General features: G+C 41.6%; 3 protein-coding genes across 3 annotated transcripts; 1 reads left to right on the top strand and 2 right to left on the bottom strand.

Moving 5' to 3' along the window:
• Nucleotides 1–60: 60 nt before the first annotated feature.
• Nucleotides 61–2,330, bottom strand: tbcc (tubulin folding cofactor C). The gene has a single exon (XM_018665908.2). It carries the CDS (start codon nt 2,278–2,280, stop codon nt 1,237–1,239), a length of 1,044 nt encoding a protein of 347 aa, XP_018521424.1. The 5' UTR covers nt 2,281–2,330; the 3' UTR covers nt 61–1,236.
• Nucleotides 2,331–3,061: 731 nt separating this feature from the next.
• bicral (BICRA like chromatin remodeling complex associated protein) lies at nt 3,062–13,147 on the top strand. The gene is given in 13 exon segments (XM_018665896.2): nt 3,062–3,748; nt 6,256–6,301; nt 6,666–6,714; nt 6,834–6,899; nt 7,513–8,784; nt 8,898–8,946; nt 9,066–9,106; nt 9,211–9,260; nt 9,374–9,519; nt 9,635–9,729; nt 9,820–9,861; nt 9,863–9,923; nt 10,016–13,147. Coding segments are annotated over 12 exon segments (2,394 nt in total). The 5' UTR covers nt 3,062–3,748; nt 6,256–6,260; the 3' UTR covers nt 10,498–13,147.
• Nucleotides 12,990–18,600, bottom strand: si:dkey-21c1.4 (uncharacterized protein C17orf80 homolog). The gene is given in 7 exon segments (XM_051066409.1): nt 12,990–14,181; nt 14,271–14,387; nt 15,042–15,154; nt 15,827–16,629; nt 16,632–16,779; nt 16,782–17,229; nt 18,231–18,600. Coding segments are annotated over 7 exon segments (1,668 nt in total). The 5' UTR covers nt 18,241–18,600; the 3' UTR covers nt 12,990–14,152.
• Between the last annotated feature and the right edge of the window lie 296 nt (nt 18,601–18,896).

The following is an 18,896-nucleotide window of genomic DNA, read 5'->3' as shown; positions in this document are numbered from 1 at the left end:
TGATATATTTGTATTTATCACATAAAGAATAAATTAAAAACTCCAGAAAAGCCAAAGGTGTCATGTTGTTGAGCAGGAAGACTCTTTATTTGCGCCTTGTTTCAGTGGCAGTTACTATTAATTTTCCTTTTTACAAAGAGAAGAATAGATTTAGTTGCATTAGTATAAAGGCACACTATTTAAGCATGGGGCTCGTTATTTAAAACTGCTTTAAAACTGTTATGTTACAATAGCTTGAATGGCTTTTTACTTTGTTTTTGATACTGTAGATTTATTACACAATAGGTTTTGTGTTCTTTTTTCCATGAATAACACATGTCTGGGTGTCAGGAAGCAGGACCCCACTTGGTCAAAAAAACATCTATATTTAAAAGTTGCTTTGCTTTCACTTACAATGATTCACTATTCATTCATCAATATACAAAATATGTAATGGTCTCACACACAGCTTAGGCATCTCCATGCTGCAATTTCTTCTTAATTGGCTGACATATACACCAATGCAAATATCTCTGCAATGAACTAATATCTCCTCTTTGGACCTGGCAGAAATCCTGCAATGTCACACTGGTAAACTGTAAACATGTCTACCAGTAAGGCTGATTTAAATGGGTGGATTTTTTAAATTTAATTATATAAGTGCAGTTTTAACCATGTCATATAGGTTGCCTTTTTTGTAAGTGGCAGTACAACAAAATCAGTGAATGAGTATTTTCAATCAATCTTGGTTTTTTCCTTCCTATAAGATAAAAATTTTTCAAGCAGGTTTTAGAAGAATAAACAAAATGTCATTTTTGTATTACTATTACAGAGAATAAGATGCATTTGCTTTTAGTTTTGCCGTTGTGTTAGTGCCATTTAGGTGGAAATGAAGACATAGCTAGCTTTGTATTCTACTGCCTTGAGTATTTGGTGATTCAGTAAGAAGAAGCCATCTTGTCCTAAATGCTGTAGTAATATTGGCTAAAAAGCTGAAAAAAGTTTGCAACTTTTTATTTGTTTGTGAGGCACCTTTTTTTCTGGTGGGCATAACTGCAAATAGGCAAGGGGAGCCAAATGATTATTAGAAAAAAATACTGTAAAATAGGGTTGTGTTTTGTATTTTATTATCATTATTTACCTTTTTCTATTATAATTAGTGCATGTTGATTTTTGTTGGGTGTGTGGGCTATGTGAGTTATTTACTGGTTGGAAAGACAAGCTAATTTGGCAAATCAGGGCTTTAAAAGTTCAACTCTAGGGGTCCCAGTTGGTTTTCCTTTCACTTTCTGGGATGATGGTCCAGTTGGGGGAAGGTGTTCCTGCAGCAAGCCAGTTGAAGTCATCCACCTGGCTCCAGTTGTTCCGGTCCCGGTCCAGACCAGACACACTAAAGTCCTCCTCCAAAGTGGGGTAAGACCAGGACAATGGGGCAAAACTCACTCCATGACAGTCCTCTATGATGGCTCGGCTGGTGACATGCAGATACACCTGAGTGTCCGTGGTGTTGTGGGTCCGCAGCTGCTGACAGGGGAAACTCAGTGTACTGTTTCTGCAGTGATCGACGAATACTGAGCTGGACACAGGTCCACACAGGATCTCACAGCTGTCGATGTGCTTCAGGTGCAACGTGCTTGGGGAACCCAGCAGACGCACCTTGCAGTTGGACAGGTGGGTCAGCAGCACGTCCCGTTTCTGAATCTCCTCTGATGTTTTGGTCAGAAACTCATTGTCCATGTTGGAGAAGCCGCACTGCTCAGAGGCTGCAGCTCCATCCACCTCAGCAGCACCTGTAGGTGTGGCACTGGCAACATCAGGTGGAGCTGGGTCTGATACAGGTGCAGAGGCCTTATCTGCTGCTTTGGTGCGAGCTCGGAAGGCAAACTTCTTCTTGGGCAGAGCCTCCTCTCTGGTCTCAGCAAGGGAGGTCTGGAGTTTCTGGAGCGCAGCCTGGGCTTGTCTCAGCTCGTACTGCGTCAGAAACAACACGCTGTCATTCAGAAACTTTTGGAGCCGCACGGTTTTGGCCGTCGCCTCCTCCAGCCTCTGAGTCACCGTGGCCCGGTCAGCTCCGGAGCAGCCGGACAGCAGCTCTTCGATACACAGTCGCTCCCGGTTGAAAGTGCTGGAGAAGTACTCGCCCTTTTCCTCGGCGACAGACTGGCTCTCCTTCGCTTCCTTCCTCCGCTCGGCGTCTTCTGTTCTCGCCTGGTGCCGCTTCTGAAGTCGCTCTTGCATCTTGGTGGCACCGCTTTCACCGGCAAACCCATTCTCCTGACGCACCTCTGCTGCAGCATCCATGTTGTTACACTGACAGTTGTTGCGGAAGCGATTAAGTCATTCTTTCTTCTTCATCATCATTAAAAAAAAAAAAAAAAAAGGTGCATACCGCCACCTACTGTATCGGAGCTTGCATGAACATAAATCAGTTTGGACAATGATTGTAAATTAATGCAAATAAATAAATATAAATAATATAAGTTTAAGCTTTTGTAATCTACCTGTAACCCACCAAAGTAAAATACCCGTGCATTGAGTCTATTCTAAACATTTGTAATGTTTGAAAATTAAATGTTTCTACTATTATCTACAAGAAATGTTGTGCATGGCCAGTGGAGAATAACTAAGAGGCATTTTTACTCAAGTACTATACAAATCTGAAGTACTTTATGCAGTTTCACACTATCTGACAGCAATAGTCACTAGTTACTTTATAAATTGACATTTTGCACACAAAACATACGAAGAGCTTCTAAAATATGATGCATAGTTATAGAATAAGCTATCTGGTGGCATATTATCAAAACTGAAATTATCTGTTTTATTTGGACTATTTTGATGAGTGATTTATCGTTTTAATGTGATTTTTACATACAAAAATGTCAAATATTTCATGGTTACATCTCATCAAATGTGAAGATTTGCTGCTTTTCCTCATCTAAAGTTGCAGTAAACAGAATAATTTTGAGGTTACATAATAGTTCAAGCTTAGCTGCCTTAGAATGCATGAGGAAAAATAATTTAATGGTATCTGTCACAGCTGATTTTCTGCACTGAGTACATACTATTTTCCTGATGATACTTTTATACTTGAGTAACACTGCCAATGCAGTGCTTTTACTCATAATGGCGTATTTTACAGTGACGCATTATTGATTTTAGAAGTAAAGGATCTGGATACTTCATCTAACACTGTGCATGGCTTTGATAAGTTGACAATGTGTTTATTTTGTACCATAGTCTTTACAAGCGTCAACATGCTAATGTGCAGATTGCGCAAAAGGAATACCTTAGATTTTTATTACAAAATATAACTTACAAAACATGAATGTATTTAATAAACATTGCAGGACATGTGTACATGTGACATGCTAATACACACACACTCACTCACTTCTGAGTATGTGTGGATTGGTAGCAACCAGGTAGCACTTTATTTACGGTAACTATGGTCATACCTGAGCAACATCAAGGTGTGGCACACACATCAGAGGTCCGCCCTCTACTGTTGGTAATAATTAAGTCTTAACAATTTTTATCTGTAATGAGGGGAGTGAAACGTGCTGTTATAAATTATAATCGTATATAAAAAAAGATTGTGTTTATTAATTAGTTGTCGTTGTTTGTATATTTCCTATTCAAATTTAGAGAGTCGTATGATACCGGTGTGGACTGGTGATGTGGGTTGCCTTGCTCTGTGCACTACCCCAACAACCCGTGCGGTGATGGCGAGGAAACCCCGTTGACAAGGCACTGCTTTTTCATGACGGTGAGTTTCCCTTTGAGTGTATTATAATTTTGTGATAAAAATTTCAAGGAAAAAACACACACAACCTCCTTCCTCCCTTCCTTCAGGGAGGGTTGAGAGTTTGAGCGGAGAGAAAAATCTATCCGAGACAGAACAGGGACAGTGAGAAAAATATATGAGTGGGAGAGGGAGAAGGAGGAGGAGGAGAAGGAGGGGGGAGCAAATTAAAAGTTGCCAAATGGAGATATTGGGTTTCAAGCGGAGTGAGACAGGAGTAAAGGGTTTGCCTCTTTGAGTCGTCTTTATGTTATGCTAATCGCGATAATTTTTTAAGCCTCGACGCTGTTTGTTCCTGTAGCGTTTTCGACGAATTCTAGCCGACGTTTTCAAAATAGGCGTCGTCGACATCGCGGCTAGCTAACCAGAACAGGCCGGAGTTTATCGTTAAAATGTGGCGGAGTGTCCAGCCCGGAGAGCTGCCCAACCAGAACACGGGTCTGCTACAAAATCTCCCGATTGAAACGCGTCGGTTCGGCATATCGAGACAAATGTGACGTTTTTCATGCTGGCAGATGAGCCACATAGAGGACAAATGAAAGCCTCCCCAGCAGAGAAAGAAAGAGCACGTCAGCGACGACCAGCCACAGGCTGGACGACGGGCGTTTTGTGCTGCTTGAATGCGATTATCATTCTGTCGATTCAGTCTATTTTTGGAAATAAAACTTGCAAGCTGTACATTAGCTGGCTTTCTAAACCAACGACGATACCACACTGTCCCAGTGAACAGGACTTACAGCAGGGACTAGCTTGGTTTGCGTCGGAAGCATGCATGCTAGGGCGGATTTCTGAGACTACGAAATGGAGCACTAAATTATACAAAATTATCAAACGTTTAGAGAAAAGATGCCTTGATTTTCACAATCCCGATAACAATTGGAGATTCGCCTGCAAATCAAGTGTTTTTGAGCAGCTTATAAGGCGTTTTTGTCCGTAACGGGCACTTAAAGCTGTGTCCTGGTCGTTTTTTGTTTAAATGCAGCTAACGTTATAATTCAGAATTTATAACGCTCGACTGAAAATGTTAACCGTGGTATTTGAATTAACGTCTGAGCTTTTAGTTTAATGACAGATTATGTAGAAAGAAGTCGAGTGTTGTATTTTTTAAAATGTATTTTACATGTAATCCATTCACGTTTGGAGCATTTTTGATAAATAAAATGTTGATGTATTAGTCGTTTGGTTTCTCTCTTTCAGTTTGGACATTGCTTCCTCTAACATTTTTTTTTTAGCACTGTGCTCTCTTTTGAAGGACAAAAGAGCCCATCCACTCTGACGAGAAAATAAAGTCTATTTAGTATGGATATTTTTAAAACAATGTTCTTCTGTAATATAATTTTAGTTTTTAACTGGTTTCTCTGTATTTAGAAGTCACAGGGCAGTCAGTTCAAACAGCTTGTTTTGTACACCAGCCTTGTCGTTCTTTGTTCTCCCTGAACCAAAGATGGAGGCTGAACGTGGCTTAGCTGTAAAGACAGCCTATGGCATGGTAACAGCCATTTTGAAGCATTGCAGCTCTAACGTTTTGCACAGGAACACAAAGCCTACAATTCCCCTTGATTTGTTCCAAAGAACAAAAGAACCTCACATTTAAACACCATTGTATTCATATGCTGGATTATTCATTAAAGGAGTTTTGATATTTCTAGTGCACATATTCCCCCACACATTGCTGAAAATACAACTATTACATCAAAATTGATAGATATCCAAACACTCACAGACCACTACTCAGCTGTATCAAATTAGTCTCATTTTTGTTTCCCCTTTATTAGTAGCACCAAGGTAGCTGTGTACTTGCATGCATGCAGGTTGACACAAAATAAAACCCAACACCTATTTCAATGTGGGAACTCAAAACAACCATTCGAGGTATAAATGGAGCAGGGTGGAGTTTTACACTCAAATGGCCATTTTCACTATGTGCAGACACGAAAGACAACCAATGTGGGACTGCAGAGGAGGGTAATGGGTGGGAGTTTGCGTGTCAGAGACAAGTATTTGTAGGAGGGGATGAGGGCCATCCTGCCTTATACACTGATCTCCCATAGTACTCAATAACACCTCTTTCTCTATACCCGTCCTATTTCACACACCCATTTCTCTCGTTCTAGCTCACATACCTCATTTTCCAACACCCACACCCTATATCTTGCACATAAAATTTTGTAATCTCACTAAATGCAGTTTCTCACCCTGCAGCCCAGCCTGTTAAATGACTGAATCCATGCTTCCTGCTGGAAATCTGTGAGTGAGATATCCTTACTACTGACATAATAACTCATGCTAAGCCCCCTACCTCAGACTTAAAGCAAGTGATCAACTGAGGTTAATTCCATTTGTTTATGACGCTAATGGCCACAGGTCCTTGCAGATTCAAACATGAATTATTCAATCTTAAATTCATATCAGACTTCTACCATCTCCTCACTAGCTTTATTCTGTATCTGTGTCCCTCCGTAATCTTTCAGGTGTCATGGATGATGAGGACGATCGCCATCTTCTGGATATTTTAGGGTAAAAATCCCTTTATAAAACTGACATTTACATTCAACCATTACTCAATGAATGGATGCACAGACATTTGTCATCATCAGGTGATTCACAGTGTAGTTGCACATTTTAACATGTGCTTAGGTTTCACTTAGATGAACAGGCAATATTACAAAGGTTCCTCTTTGAATTGAAGCCACAAGTAAATTAAAGCTTATTTTTTCCCCTCTTTTGTTGAATTAGGGAAGTTACAAATCAAATGTCACATTCACTGTACTCTGCCTGAGTGAAGCAGCTTTTATACCACAAATAAGTTAAAAGAAATTTATAGTAGACCTGATTTAGGTTTGTTGTACACCCATTAAAAGTCTACTCTACCCTTTTTCAGAGATGTAGATGCATTGAACGACTATCTCCACGGCAGCAACAGCAAGTCTGTGAGTGACTCTTAGAGAATGCGTTCAGTCATTCCTTACAAAGTTTGTCTGAATAGATGGTTCATTTTGATGCATAGCCCATTCATTCTCTATTGAAGTCGTCCGTTTTGTTTTTGCAGATTGAAGAGGAGGATGTGACAAATGCAGCTTATGGCTCGGACGGATCTCTCTTTGCTAGTGACACAGTGAGTATACCTGTGATTACCTTGATCCAAATAAAACATAAGCAGACAGTTTCTGATGGACTCATGCCCATTTTCTCAGGCTTTTAGTAATATTTGACAACTAATGCCATTGTCATGACTCACTTGACATGGAGACAATATGTTTTAACAGCTTTAAGAGCCAAGGAAAGTTCATGCTAGTGGGGCTGTAATTAACAGTTACAGCTGATTAGTTCTCAAATGTCTCGTTTGATCCAGCTAATGGTACAAAATCCAAAAATTCAATCTACAATCATAGAAGACTAAGAAAGTATTCACAGTTGAACCTGGAACCAGCTTAAAAAAACAACTATTAACAATTAATCAACAAAGTAGTTGCTGATGATTTTTGGTGTAGTTGTTAGGGGATAAACAGAGCATCTAACCATGTGGACCCAGATGTTCCTAATCAGGGGAAATACACTAATATACATTATTATGGTGGGAGACAAAAATTAAAGGTTTATTGTATAGCTCCCATTTTGTAAAGGCGGTAAAAAGCATCACGTGAGGCTCTGACAGACAGGGAAAGCAGTCTTTCACATGCAAACAGACTTTTGCTTCTCTCTCATTTTTTTCTAAATGCCTCATTTAGACTGGCTCCAACCTTGGCCTCAAGGATGGCTCTTCTTCAATGGGCGAATTCTGTGATGATTCAGCCGGGGCAGGCCTCCAGCTCTCCAGCAGCCTTTCATTTATCGAGGATGAATTGGGGACTGGGAACTCCCCTGGAGGGGTGGATCTCGGGGGAGAGGACCAGCCTTTTGACATCCTACAGAAGTCTCTCCTGGAGGCCGACATCACGGAGCAGACGCTGGCCCAGGAGGCCTTACTGGACTCCCAGCCTGCTCCCACTCTAGTACAGGCTCCCGTTCCCTTCCCTTCCCAGCTGGTCTCTGGGGCTTATGGAGGGGGAATGGGTGTGGTTACCACAGCAACGAACGCTTTCCCCACAGGCCAGTTCCTACAAGGAGTGTCCCAGCTGCCCAACGGCTCTGCCCAGCACATCCAGGTGTTGAGCTCCTTCGGGGCAGGTGGTGGGGTGATGACTCTGAGCAGCTTGGAGAGAACTCCTCAAATTGTGTTGAGGCCAGGGGCACCTGTGGGTGCAACAGGGGCCACAACAGGGGGGCAGGTGTTTGCCCCTACTCAAGGGCAGGTAGGCCAAGTGGGCTTACCTTTCAAAAACATCCCACTTCAAAACATCATCATCCAGAGAGGCCCAGGAGGGACCCAGACTCTTGTCAGACCTATCCAACCTAAACCCCTTCAAAGTGGGGCTCAGACCGTCTACAGCCTTGGTCTTCAGCCCACTTCCACCACCATGGCTAATGTAGTTAACGCTAACACCACTACTCCTGGGGGGCAGTACACAGCCAATGGATCCGTTGTGGTGCAGCCACCCCTGGAGCAGCAACAAGCACAGGCCCAGACAAACATACCACCCGGACAGTTCTTGCTCCCCAGCTCTTTGGCACTCACTCCAGCGAGCACCATCCACAATGGCCCCACTGACCCCAACTCTAACGCCCTAATCACCAGTCAGAACACGGTACAGATAGTTGCGGGGCAGAACTTCACTGCACCACCAAGGGGTCAGTTAATTTTGAATCAGGGAGTAGTCAGTGGGGGTCAGGTCGGAGTGACTCAGACATGGACAGGAGTCTCCTGTGCAAGCTCCGCCCCTGTGCAGACATCATGCGCCCCTGGGCGGCTGACTCTGGTCGGCCCAGCGACGGCAGGGATCGGCAGTCAAGGCCAAGTGTCAGCTAGCCCTGTGCAGCGCCTTCTCGTGACTCAGACTCAGAACTGCACGTCTCTTTCGCCTTTACCTGGTACAGTGACACAGGAACAAGACTACAGACAGGTATAATCACAAGTTACTGGCAGTATTTCTTTCGTTCTCACCCTGTCAGTCTTGTGTTTGTATCTCTTACCTCAAAGTGTGACTGACTTTGACTTTCAATCTTTATTTTTCAGAATTCATCATCGCCTGCCCTTAAACAGGCACAGCTCAGCAACATTCATGGTAACAAAGGCTTTGCTGGTGTTGCAGAAATTTTTGTCAGCATGTATTATGTGTTTGAGTATAGTCTGCTGCACTTTGACTAAATTAGGTTGCTTTGTTGTTTGTGTGATCTCCCTCAGCCATGAAAACCATGACACAAGATTCAATGCTAAACTCTCAGGTACATTATTTATTTGTACTTATGGCTGTGTTTACATTTGGACTAAGCTTTTAGGGACAATGTAAGTAACAGTTTGACAGCCTTGCTATGTATGCATTATCTAGGTCAGTGCACAGAAGAGGCCTGCCCTTCCGCCACTTACAAGAGGAGAAATGTGAGTATTTATTTGGACATACTGTGTACTGTAGATTATTTGTCAGGTGTTGAATTGTGTACGTAGCTTTAGCCATTAAAGAAGTTTGCCTGGTTTTCCTGTCATCTCAATAGGATTTTACAACAGTTGAGGAAGGATCACACCGGAGTTCAGACCCCAGATCGACGTCAGTTCACTTCAATCAACGACACGCTGCAAAGACTCCTCCCATACCATGTGTTCCAGGGGGCTCCACCGAGCCATGATGAGTTCTCACAGGGTACAGTCTTGAATTTATTAGCTTGAAATTAAATCCGCAAAGGAAGGCAGAAAAATACTTCTAGCTGGGCGTGTAGAACGAAAGCACAAAGAGATTTGTGTCCTTCTGTTCACAGTGGATGAAGAGTTCGAGGCGGTTGCGACTCAGGTGCTGAAGAGGACCCAGGCCATGGTGAACAAATACAGACGACTGCTAATGGTGGAAGCTGAGGTAGGCGCATTCACGAGCAAGTGGTTGCACACATGTGTTTCATGGTAGGACATGCACAGGGCTAACAGGTTGCTTCTCATTCTCCTGCAGCGTTCAAGTCCATCTTCAGAAATGGTGATGATTGACAGGACCTTTCAACCAAGAGGAACGCAGCAACCTGACACAAGACAAACGCATGGTACTTGTGGATCCAGGTAAGAAAATAAAGAAATGAAGCAATGTGGAGCAAATCATTCTCTCAAAGAAAGACTTAAAAAAAACTCTTCTTCTCTTTTCTGTTTTATAGACAGCTTCTTGGAAGACTTCTGCTGTGGGATGAAATCCAAACTCTTCCAAGACCCCTCCCCACCTCAGTCCAGCTGTAGTTGGAATCAGTCAGACAGAGGCTCCACAGAGCCACCGTACAGGACAGACTCCCAGCCCGGGTACGGAGATCCTGGAGGGGGTGGGGCTGTGGGACCGGGTGCGACAGATAGACTCCACACTCCACACGTGGAAAACAAGAGCGTCCTGGAGCTGAAGAGATCCCAGCAACGCCACACAGCCAGCTGCGCCAGCAACAACAGCCTCACCGCTGCCAACAGTTATCCACAAGGTAACCCCTCGCCTTTCGCAACAACGTCGGGAGCACAGACGCACTACCAGGGGTCACACCACCTGTCCTCCCACCCGACCCAGCCACAGTACCCTCCTCAGCTCTCCTCACCCCCCCATCCTGACACAGATTCAGCTCTAGAGGCGGCAGTCAACAGCATCTTGGAGTGTTAAGACTGAACGCTTCATATCATCCCCTATGTTTATTTTTTTCTTTCTGAGCAAACTCTCCTGTTGTAATATCTCTTATACCCCCCTGCACCCAAAACCCAGTGTGAAGAGAGGTTAACTCTTCTTTCAGGTCTATGATCTTTGTGATATAATCTCTGACCACGTAGCATGTATTTAAAATTTTTTTTTGTTTGTTTGTTTTTGAGGCGAGGTAGGAGTCAAGTTGAACACAGGCACTTATAATTACCTATAAAGATCCGGGAACGTGTGCAATGCAGCGGAGTAACAGATAGTAAATGATCTCATTTTGTTTATTTTAACATTATCTTACAGGGGTAGGGACTTCAGTAGCTTGAATATAAGAGTGTTCCTCTCTTCACACATGCATACACACACACACACACCCCATTAATATTTTGTGCCAGCTGATTACCCCCAATACCTATACTGAAAAACAGGGAGGAGGAGGCGGGACAGAAACGATGACTGTGCCTAACTCTAGGTTTTTATTTTGAAGTGTTTACATGAAGAGGCTATCCACACGCTCACTTCTTTCCTGCATTACAAAATACACAGTGAACACACACATGCTTTAGTACAATGAGTTCAGTAGATTCATGGTTCAGAGGTGGAGATTTACTTTAAGGTAAGCTCAGTAGAGACACATTCACATAGACGAATTGCACTAAACATACTGTTGCTTCTTTCAGGAACTATATGAAAATGAGGCTGTCGTTGATAAGTGTGCACTAGGCTAAACAGAATGTGAACATTTGGAACAGAACCAAATTTACTCGCCTGCTTTCAGCTGCCTGCAACAAGGATAACCTCTTATTCACACTAGAAACCAGTCAGACTAGTCATATAGACGTATATAGTAGTATTACAGTACTCAGCAGTGCTCTTTTTTTTTATGTGCTTAAGTCACATTTTCATTGGCATTTTTTCTTTTGTACCTTAAAGGTATGCGAGCCCCGACACAGACACAACAAATCTCAAACTCAACCACTTTTTATCATTTCAGTGAGTTTGTGTCTGGGGAGCTAAGTCCTCAGATTGAGGAAGATATGTTACGATATGTTTATCTTTTTTATTTTGATTTTTATTTCCTCATTTTTAGAAATGTCAATAAAAAAAGATGACTGTTTTGTTCATTGTAAAGTGTTTCCCCGGCTTTGTGAAGAGTTTAAATGACCTTCGTGGGTCATTGATTGTACGTACATTTGTCTGCCTTCTGCATATAATTATATATTGATCATATCTGTCTAACTATGCTTTACTACCTTGATATCTCTATCAGGGTGTGTTAATCTGCATACGTACACACTGGTCTACGACTATGTTTTCATGTAGTTTGGTGGTTTGATTACCATACTCTTGACTTTATTCCCAAGTGTTTTCGCCCGCACCCCCCGGATGTTTTTTTTTCTCACCTTCAAGTCATTTCTCACATTTCCTGTTTTCCCTCTCAGCAGTGCAACCAAAATTAACAGGAGACAGTGTAGCCATGTCCAGAATCACCCTCAGATCTTATGTATTTCTTTGTGGTGGTGACAACAGCTCTGTGGCTGTCTTTTTTTTTTTTAAGTTGTTTGTTCTGAAGCTGTGCCCCTAAAATAACTTTGGTTCCCATTGTGTTCTGAGTATTTTTGAGTTTTCATTTAGTTTTTGGAGCCAAAACTTAATTTACTGTGATATTTCATTATGATGAAGAATTGGCCATGTGTTTATGTTTTTGGAGTAACATTTTATTGTGTAAACATCCTCAGAAATCTGCATCATGGTGTAAGGAAGACATGGAGATGTCTGCCAAATGCAACACAGGACCAAAGCTTAGGTTAAATGTGTTAAATGCTCCTGGGGTCGATTCTGGACAGTGCCACCTTTCTCTTCTTGTCTGTGAAATATGCTTGCCAGTATGCTACAGGAGCAGACTGAAGGCCTTTTATATGGGGTGATTGAGAAAAAACATCAACCTTATTATTTTTGTGTTTGAGTGCCAGTGGCCATCGCAGCCTGCCTGTTATCTCTGCATCAACCCTTATAGAGCTTTTACATTTACCAGTGCACACTGAGATAACTGGGCTCTCTCTGTTTTAAAATCAAATCTCTAAATGACATTTAGGGGTCAAGTGAGATTTGTAAGTTACTCCTTCAAGCGGTTGCTGCAAGATTTTGTGCCTCTATAGCACTTACATTCACAAGAAAGCTAGTTTTACACTTGCACAAAGTAGGAACATGTCCAGTGTTGGTAAAACATTGTGTTATCTGGATGCATATCAGTGTCTGAGGGCCTGGTAAGGAACATACTGTGCTTTTTTTCTCCCCTGTTCTCAGTGCAGAGATTTGTTTTTCTGCCTCCATTTTCACTGTTGTTTTGTCTCACTTGATTTGTATAGTTTGTTGTTTTGTACAAAAAATGAAAAGTGAAACACAAAATATTTATAATTTTGTATGGAGAAAAAAAAATGTAAAAAAAAAAAAACATGAGAAAATGGAAATTATTTTTTATTGTGTTGGCTAAGAAGTGGCGTCAGGAGAAAAAAAAAATTGTACAAAAATACTGTCATTTCTTCATTTGTAGCTAATGTGTGTTCACTACAGCAGCAAGGAGAGTCAACAATAAATTCATTTGGAATACAATAACAAACTGGTCCAGTCCGGCTGAGAACCTCCTTCAGTGTCCCTCCATTACTATTCTGTGAGTGTTCACACACTGGCACTGACAGACTGAGCATGCATAATAACATCATGTGACAAGGGAAGCATTTCCAAAGAAAAACATATTTGTGACCCTCTGCTCCACAGATAGGGATCTTTTCATGGATATTTCACATTTCATGTTTCTCTACATCTGAGCTTCCAGAGAAAGATTTTATCAAGTTAAAAACTGTTGGTTTCCTCTAATCCTCTCATGGAACCCAGCGCCAATGCCTCTGCACAAAAGAGCAAAGAAAACTCTGCATAGCAAACATTTGACTGCCCATCCCTTTTGGGTTTTGTTAACATGACTCAACAGTGACACCTAGTGGAGCTCCTGGAACACACAGAGGGATTTCCTCTTACCTTGAGCGAAACTATTTTGATTCTGATACTGAGACCAAAATTGGCTTTGTTCATAACAAATTCCAATTAAAACGTAATTTTTAGAGGATTTCCTGTGCATATTTCTCTCCAAAAATTAAAATAACATGCACACATACTAATAACGATAAATAAATAAATCTGAAATTAAACTCAAACTTAAGTTAATTTACATTAACGACAGTATAATGCCCACAGGCTTTCAGATGGCTTTTGCATGAGAATGAAACTACTAGTATCAGAATTACAACTCTTCCAGTTGCTGAAAGGACGGTTTGACAAATATGCTATATCACTTTCTGGGTGGAGGGTTAGATAAGAAGACTAATACCACTCCCATATTTGTCAGTTAAATTTACAGCTGCAGCCAGCATTAACTTAGCTTAGCATAAAGGCTGGAGATGGGGAAACAACTCGGGTAGCATCTGCATACCAGTACCTCTAAAGATCACTAGTTTACAGGTTGTCTTTTTTTGTTTAACCTGTACAAAAAGAAGTGTAAAAATGGAACCCTCCTCCTACCACAGCTGCTGTTTCCACACAGTCACGCTTGTCCAAACATCTTCCCTTGACCTTAGTGGTACTTCCTCCAACGATCCCGCTCTGGAAAAACACACAGCCAGGAACACACCCAGTTACCTCTAAATCCATCCACAACATGAAGCAATACTGAGATGAATCCACACACTTACTTATATGAGGGTAACTCCAGATGTAGCTGAGCACACAGTAACCCGCCAACAGCATGCCCAGTCCGCCCACACCACCTTTCCTCACGTCAATATATCTCCTGTAATACCACTGCCAGCCTGAGGGAAGCACAGAGGAGGAGAGGGAACACACACATGTAACAACACAATAAACATTACTGAGTTTGACATGTTGGAAATAGGGTTATTTACTTTTCTTGATTGGATTTAAAAGATCTGTACTGCTCTCACAACTGTGTGGTAAATATACAGCTAGTTAGCTTAGCATTAAGACTGGAAACAGTGTTTGGACACACCCTGTCCAAAGGTAACAAAATCCACCTACATCTCACTTACTGTCAGTTGTCTTTATGGTTTTATGGAGACTTCTGCTCCAGACTAATTCTTGGCTGGGTGCACTGTCTCCCCTGTTTCCAGACCAAGAAATAACCCCTCCATAAAACCTCAAAAAGTCAATTTTACCCTTAGCTTTTGTATGGGTTAAACATAGCACATATAATGTGTTAATTTGTGAGCTTAAAATGTGCTGGTAGGAGGATTTTGTTTGGACAGAGCCCAACTAGCTGTTTGTTTCCTCTTTGTTTCCAGGAAGGAGTACAAGCATATTTCTCAAAACAGTTGTTTTAAAAGCACAGAATCACACAGTGATACATAAACAAGAGGCCTAAAAGTATTTAAGGTAAAGGTAAGTTAAAAATACATGTTCAGTGTATTTCTATTTTGTATATTGAGTGAGATGTGCATGATATTGACCTCTTTGCACCATTTCCACCACGTCTCTTGGACGGGTGGGGGTTCTGCAGGCCAGCCATTCAGGTAACTCCTTCAGTTTCACCTGTCCAAGACTCCTCTGTGTCACAGACCCTGCAGTTCATGACACCCACAAACAATCAATGCACCAACAGACACACTCTTTCATTTTTCTAGAGCTGGATATCTACTGAAATTTTATGATACCAGTGTTAATTTGATACACGCATTTCGATACGGAAACCAAAACAATGTTCTTTTCAGGACCTCAAACATGTTTTTCAGCTAAACCCTTTTTAAAAAATTGAATAAAGAGCACAAAGTTGTCAAAACTGATAAATATTGCTGTATAAAATAGTAAAAAAATTATCAAAAAACAAGTAAACGAAATTAGGTCAGCAACTAATGGTTTTCTTCATTATTACAATTTCATAAAGCCCAAGGTAACGTCCCCAAATGTTTTATTTTGCCTGAAGAACAGTTAAAAACCCAAAGATTATATTCAACTATAATATAAAGACCAGGAAAACGAGCAAATTCTCACATTTTTGAAGGTGGAACCCTCAGACCTATAGCATTTTAGCTTTAAAAATGGTGAATGGTGAATTAATCAAAATGGGTTTTGATTAATTTTCTGTCAGTTGTTGAAGCTCTGAACAAGATTATAAACCTGACCAGACATTTAGTCTCAGTGTTTGGTACTTGAGGAACATGCTGATCGGTCCCAAAAACAGAACAAAGCCTCAACACCCACCCAGCCCTTGGTTTTTCTGCCAAATACTGACCTTTCGGTTTGATTGTGAGCCATGTTTTGTTTCCTGCAGTCGAGCTTCGACCCATCATCAGCTCTCAGTGTCTCCACCCTCGCCGGCAGAGTTTGTGCAGCAAAAGGGAAAAGATGAGGACTGGAAAGCTGGGTGATGGGTGATGGTGATAGTGAGCCGAGTCCCGTCATGCGGTGGCCTACGTTCAGCCCCTCTTTAATGCTGACTGGTGGTGGAGGTGGTGTAGCTTGGCTCACCTGAGACGAGCCAGAGAGGAGGGGAGCTGCAGGGAGGGTTGGTTTGGTCTGAGAGGAACCATTGTGTTTCAGAGGGATTAAGGACACTTGTTTAGGCTTTAGCTGGTCTGACAGAGATTTTGTTGTTATCAAGCAGCTAACAACATCTTTTTGGTTCTCTGCTGGAACTGCTACTGGACTGTGACTAGTATCAATTCTGGTTTTGCTGCGTAGGTTTTTAGCGGTCTCAACCTGGCTCAGTATACTTGCCCCGCTGGACTGACTTGTGGTTTTAGCTCTGCCTAACGTGGCTTTAACATTCTGGAGGGTAATCCTGCTCTGGAGACCACTTCCAGGTTTTGAGAAGATCTTATTCACAGATAAATCCTCAACTTCCTCCTTGCTGTCCACCCAGAGGTTCTCTTGTGCATGGGGTCTTGCGCTACCTTCATTTATTGTGGAAAGAGATGGTGCAGCCCTCCTTGACTCCTTTTTAGGGGCGTCTTTGGGCTTAGTGCCTGTGGACGGAGGGGCAGACCTGGTGTTGTCTGGAATAATGTTGGTCTCTGTCTGTGTTGTGGTTCTGAACCTTAGAGGATCTGATAAAATGGAGCTGAACCTGAGGGCAGATCTCCTGAGGCAGATCTGGTTCCTTCCAGTGATCCCTTAGGAACTTGGTTGGACTTTGCAGCTTCTATCAGAGCACGGAGACTCTTCTTTTTTGGTTTAGAAACAGTGGGAGATGGAGATAGCGCTGGGGAGGAGATATGGGATGGGGTGGCAGAGGAGGGCATGGCAGCCATCTTGATTTGTTCGGACAGCTTCTGTTTCTTCTTTTAGTAGATGGTGGAGGCGATGTAGAACTCATGGACAATAACTGTGATGGTGACGACATATTCACACTCTTGGAAGGCGTTGCTTGTGATGATGGCTGTGGTGGTGCGGATGATACTGCAGACACTTTCGTGCTCTTCTTTGATTGCGGACTTGCCGCCACCGACAGCGTCTGTGTGGCCTTTTTCCCCTTTGCCGTTGGTTCAGAGAGGCCAGCCACCGGCAGAGAGGATGATGTCGTCTGATTCGTCTTGACGTGATGTTCGCTTGGAGGTGTCTTGGAGCTCCCTGCTGCTTTGCAATGTGGCAGGTGACTCTTCAACCTTTTGTAAGTTTTCCCACAGAATGGGCAAACCTCTGTGACAAACAGTGCAGAGCTGTTAAGATTCAGCTATTCAAATACAGATGCACTTACACTTATTTCAGCGATCATTATTTGCTTATCATTTTCGTTATCAGTTGTTTTTATTTGTATGTGAGAAGTGTCTATTATAATTCTTAAGATTCCTATGAGAAAGTGATGTGTTCAAATTTACAGCCGCAACAACTAGCCAATTAATCAACTAGTGATCATCAATAACTTTTTAAAAATATATAAATTTCAAGCAAACATGTCCAATATTTTCTGTTTCCAGCTTCTTAAATGTGAGGATTCGATGGTGAATCATTTTGGTCACTTTTCAAGTAAAATTTGTGCAACAAAAATATTCTCTGATTACAGTCTCTCAAATGACAGAACTTGCTGCTTTTCTTTGTTATGTATCATTGCAAGCTAAATATTTTGGATATTTGGACTTGTGGTCAAACAAAACAACATCTATCTCGCTCTGTGAAGCTGTTATGGTCAGTTTTTGATAGAAGAATAACAATTAGCGATTAATAGATAAAGTAATTGTCAGATTAACTGATACTGATAATAATTGTTGGTTGCAGTTCAGGTCAAAAACATTTAATAAGATGGAACCAGAAAACGACAAAAAATGACTGAAATGGTAAATCAACAGTAAAATAGCTGCTGATAAATTTTGTGTTGAACTACTTGGTTAATCGACTTCTGCTTTCAGCTCTCAGTATGTACAAAACCCACGATACTGTAAATTACCGATATCTGATTGAAAATACATTTGTAGAATTATTTCGTGCTTGATACACAAGTCTTGCTTCTGGGCTGACCTTACCCCTGAACTTGCAGTCGCCTGTTCTACTGCAGATTCTACTGTATTCAGTTACTCAGAAGTACACTTAGTCCCAACATAAACAACAACACAAACACATATAATAATGGTAGATATTAGGACACGTGTTTTCTGCGTTTTTCTGTCTTTTTTGTGAATGACAAACATTTGTGTAACACTTACCGGAGCTCATTTTGAACGCGTGTGTCAGGGTGAAGCATGTTCCAAAACTTTGAAAAGTAATGGCGGCGATAACAATGATGTAAAGTTTCACAAATGTACACGATAATATTAAGTTTCACCAACTGTTACATTAATGCACAGTGGTGTCACTTTTTGGGAGACAAAATCTCATTTTCAGGGTTGTTATCTGACCATGTACATAACTATTGCAGTGAAAAGGTAAAGACCCTTTAGGTAGCACGAGAGAAGCCTGAGTGTAACTAACTAAAATTATCGCAAAAACTAGGTTTAAATTTAGTTATATTACTTTAAAATAGAAAGGCAAAGAGGTGTGGTTGTAACGGGACCTGTCTGGCACATTATATAGATAATGAAAGTGCTGTATGAACATGTGGTGATCTGTTTAGTGGGTGTGGCGCGTTGACGCTTGAATGAGATGATTCACCCCCGTCTACTTCCGTCTTCGCGTAAATCCCCGAGAATGCCGATGAACTTTTGGAAATATTGGTCAAATTTCCCGCTAAAGCTTTTCATATTTCTGACATAGGGGTACTTTACATGTTCACACTAGTATGTACGATATTATCGGAAAGAACAAGGCATTTAATTTATTAAAAATATGCTTTCGCTGAGCAGGTGAGACGGTTTCTTGTTAGTGTCATGGGG

This window comes from Lates calcarifer, linkage group LG23 (genome assembly GCF_001640805.2).
Source record: "Lates calcarifer isolate ASB-BC8 linkage group LG23, TLL_Latcal_v3, whole genome shotgun sequence".
NCBI lineage: Eukaryota > Metazoa > Chordata > Actinopteri > Centropomidae > Lates > Lates calcarifer.
Note: the sequence above shows the minus strand (reverse complement) of the source record. Positions and strands in the feature narration are given on the sequence as shown.

Excerpts from the sequence above, each read along its gene's own strand:
- tbcc (XM_018665908.2), bottom strand. The coding sequence starts at position 2,280 with ATGGATGCTGCAGCAGAGGTGCGTCAGGAGAATGGGTTTGCCGGTGAA.